The following is a 1,959-nucleotide window of genomic DNA, read 5'->3' on the forward strand; positions in this document are numbered from 1 at the left end:
AAATTTACGTTATTCTTTTGAGACTTTCTAACCAACATCATAGAACATAAATCAATAACTTAGAAAGTTTGTCATGTGTAGTGATTACATGTACATGGCTGGGGTGTTGCATACTGATATTATTACTGTATTATTAACCTTAGCACTTTGGGAACATATTTTCACATTTTTGGGAACATATTTTCACATTTTTTTGTTTTATTTGTTTCTAGGCGGTTTTGCTCATCTTGTATAGCTTCACTGGGTATATATGAACTTGTTGCAATATAACGTATATGTGTAGTATTAGACTGTACCTTTTGTTGTATATACATTGCCATGCATTGTCACTGATGCAATTGTTGCACAATAAACCATCTATCTATCTATAATATCAAATTTACTGTGTTTGGCAAGTATAGTGGAAGAGTACGTATAGTGTCAGGTTTTAAAGTAACTTCAAGGTAAACAACACTGAATGCTCAAAAAGGAATCTTTATTTGGCTTATATCAGCTGAAAATTGCACTTCTTGCAATTTTGGTACGTGTACATGCATATTGTATGACTGTGTATACATCTTTAATCTTGACTACACATACTGCTACAGAAGGACTGCATGAAGCATGGTATATGTTTAGCTTTGTATGACTAGCTGTTACGTCACAGATGGCGGATATAGTTTAGAGGCCGTACCATCATCTTCGTGGCTTTCAGAGAGTAGTAGGTGCCTTTCCAGTGGTACCACCACATGCCGTACCCTGTGTTAGAACCGTGGTAGTCATCTAACTGGAAGTACGGACCATTCAGGACCGCGTTAGAGCAAGAACCATACCACCAGCCTCCTGAGAGCCACTGAGCACATTGTGTATTACTGGACCCATCATTGTCCACATCGGTAGTACTGAACTTCATACCGAGACCACCATAGTAATCTAAAGAGTCCCCAGCATCCCCACTGTACGCCCCAATGGTTAGTGTATAATCCTTACTTTCATCTCCAATGTTGAATGTCTCATATCTAGCATAGGCAAAGTTACCTTCCCAGTCTTCTAGCTGGACATATAGTTCATAGCTATTCTGTATTGTCAGGTTGTAGATTTTATCCAGTCCAAGCCAGTGTTCTCCCTCGACCCTCCCAAACCCATTTTTGTAGTCTGCCCAGTTTCTGTTGAAATTGACTCTCCCTTCAAACCTCTTCTGTATGACAGTCCAGCCCCCACCATCTGTAGTCATGTCACAGAAGACGTCAAAGTGGTCAGTGTTAGACTCAGGTTTGACAGGAAAGAATCCATCTTGCACGGCGTTGGTCCAGTAGAGTAGAGGGTAGAGCACTGAGCAGTCCGCGAAGGTAGAAGCAGATTGGGGACGGTTTCTGGCTTCGAGAGATTCTTCTGTGCTGTGGTGATTTGCAGGATCTTTTGTTGGTAAAAAACACAGTTTATTGATCAATATTCGACTCTCTTCTATTCATGAAGGAAAACCACATTGACTTTTTGGGGGAAAATGAAATAGAAGTCAGGCATCTGATAACTACATTGTAAAAATGTTACCACTACGTACATACAGGTAGTTGCTTAAACAGATCGCAAATGCGTAATACTACAATGACTGTATTCAATTTAACCCTTCCTTTAATGTCAACATTCTCTATCCCACCCGTGGCCACAATACCCCTTGTTTAGAGTAACGGCAAATCTTAGGAATCTACTAGTGTTTTAAACATCTAATGTAAGAGTTGATATTCAACAACAGACACGGCATTACCTTGTTGTTGAGGAACCTCAGCAGAAAAAGTAACCCCACCAGCCAAAAGCAGGATAACTGTCGCCAGGCTAAAGGGCAGGAGGGTCTGAAAGAACACCAGACTAATGTTGACTTACAACATACATATTCTATCAACCCTATACTACTGTACATTCCTCTGATACTAAAGATAAAACATAGCAGGGATAGAGAGGTCAGTGAGGTTAAGTACTAGA

General features: G+C 40.0%; 1 protein-coding gene across 1 annotated transcript in view; it reads right to left on the reverse strand.

The window, feature by feature from the left end:
* Positions 1-590: 590 nt before the first annotated feature.
* LOC118430835 (fibrinogen-like protein 1) overlaps positions 591-1,959 on the reverse strand; it is a 1,953-nt gene continuing 584 nt past the window's right edge. The window contains exons 2-3 of the mRNA XM_035841867.1: positions 1,745-1,829; positions 591-1,443 (exon numbers count right to left, since the gene is read on the reverse strand). Coding sequence (XP_035697760.1) covers positions 641-1,443; positions 1,745-1,829 — 888 coding nt within the window. The 3' untranslated portion in view covers positions 591-640. The remainder of the gene's footprint in view (positions 1,444-1,744; positions 1,830-1,959) is intronic.

Source organism: Branchiostoma floridae, chromosome 14 (assembly GCF_000003815.2).
Source record: "Branchiostoma floridae strain S238N-H82 chromosome 14, Bfl_VNyyK, whole genome shotgun sequence".
Taxonomy (NCBI): domain Eukaryota; kingdom Metazoa; phylum Chordata; class Leptocardii; order Amphioxiformes; family Branchiostomatidae; genus Branchiostoma; species Branchiostoma floridae.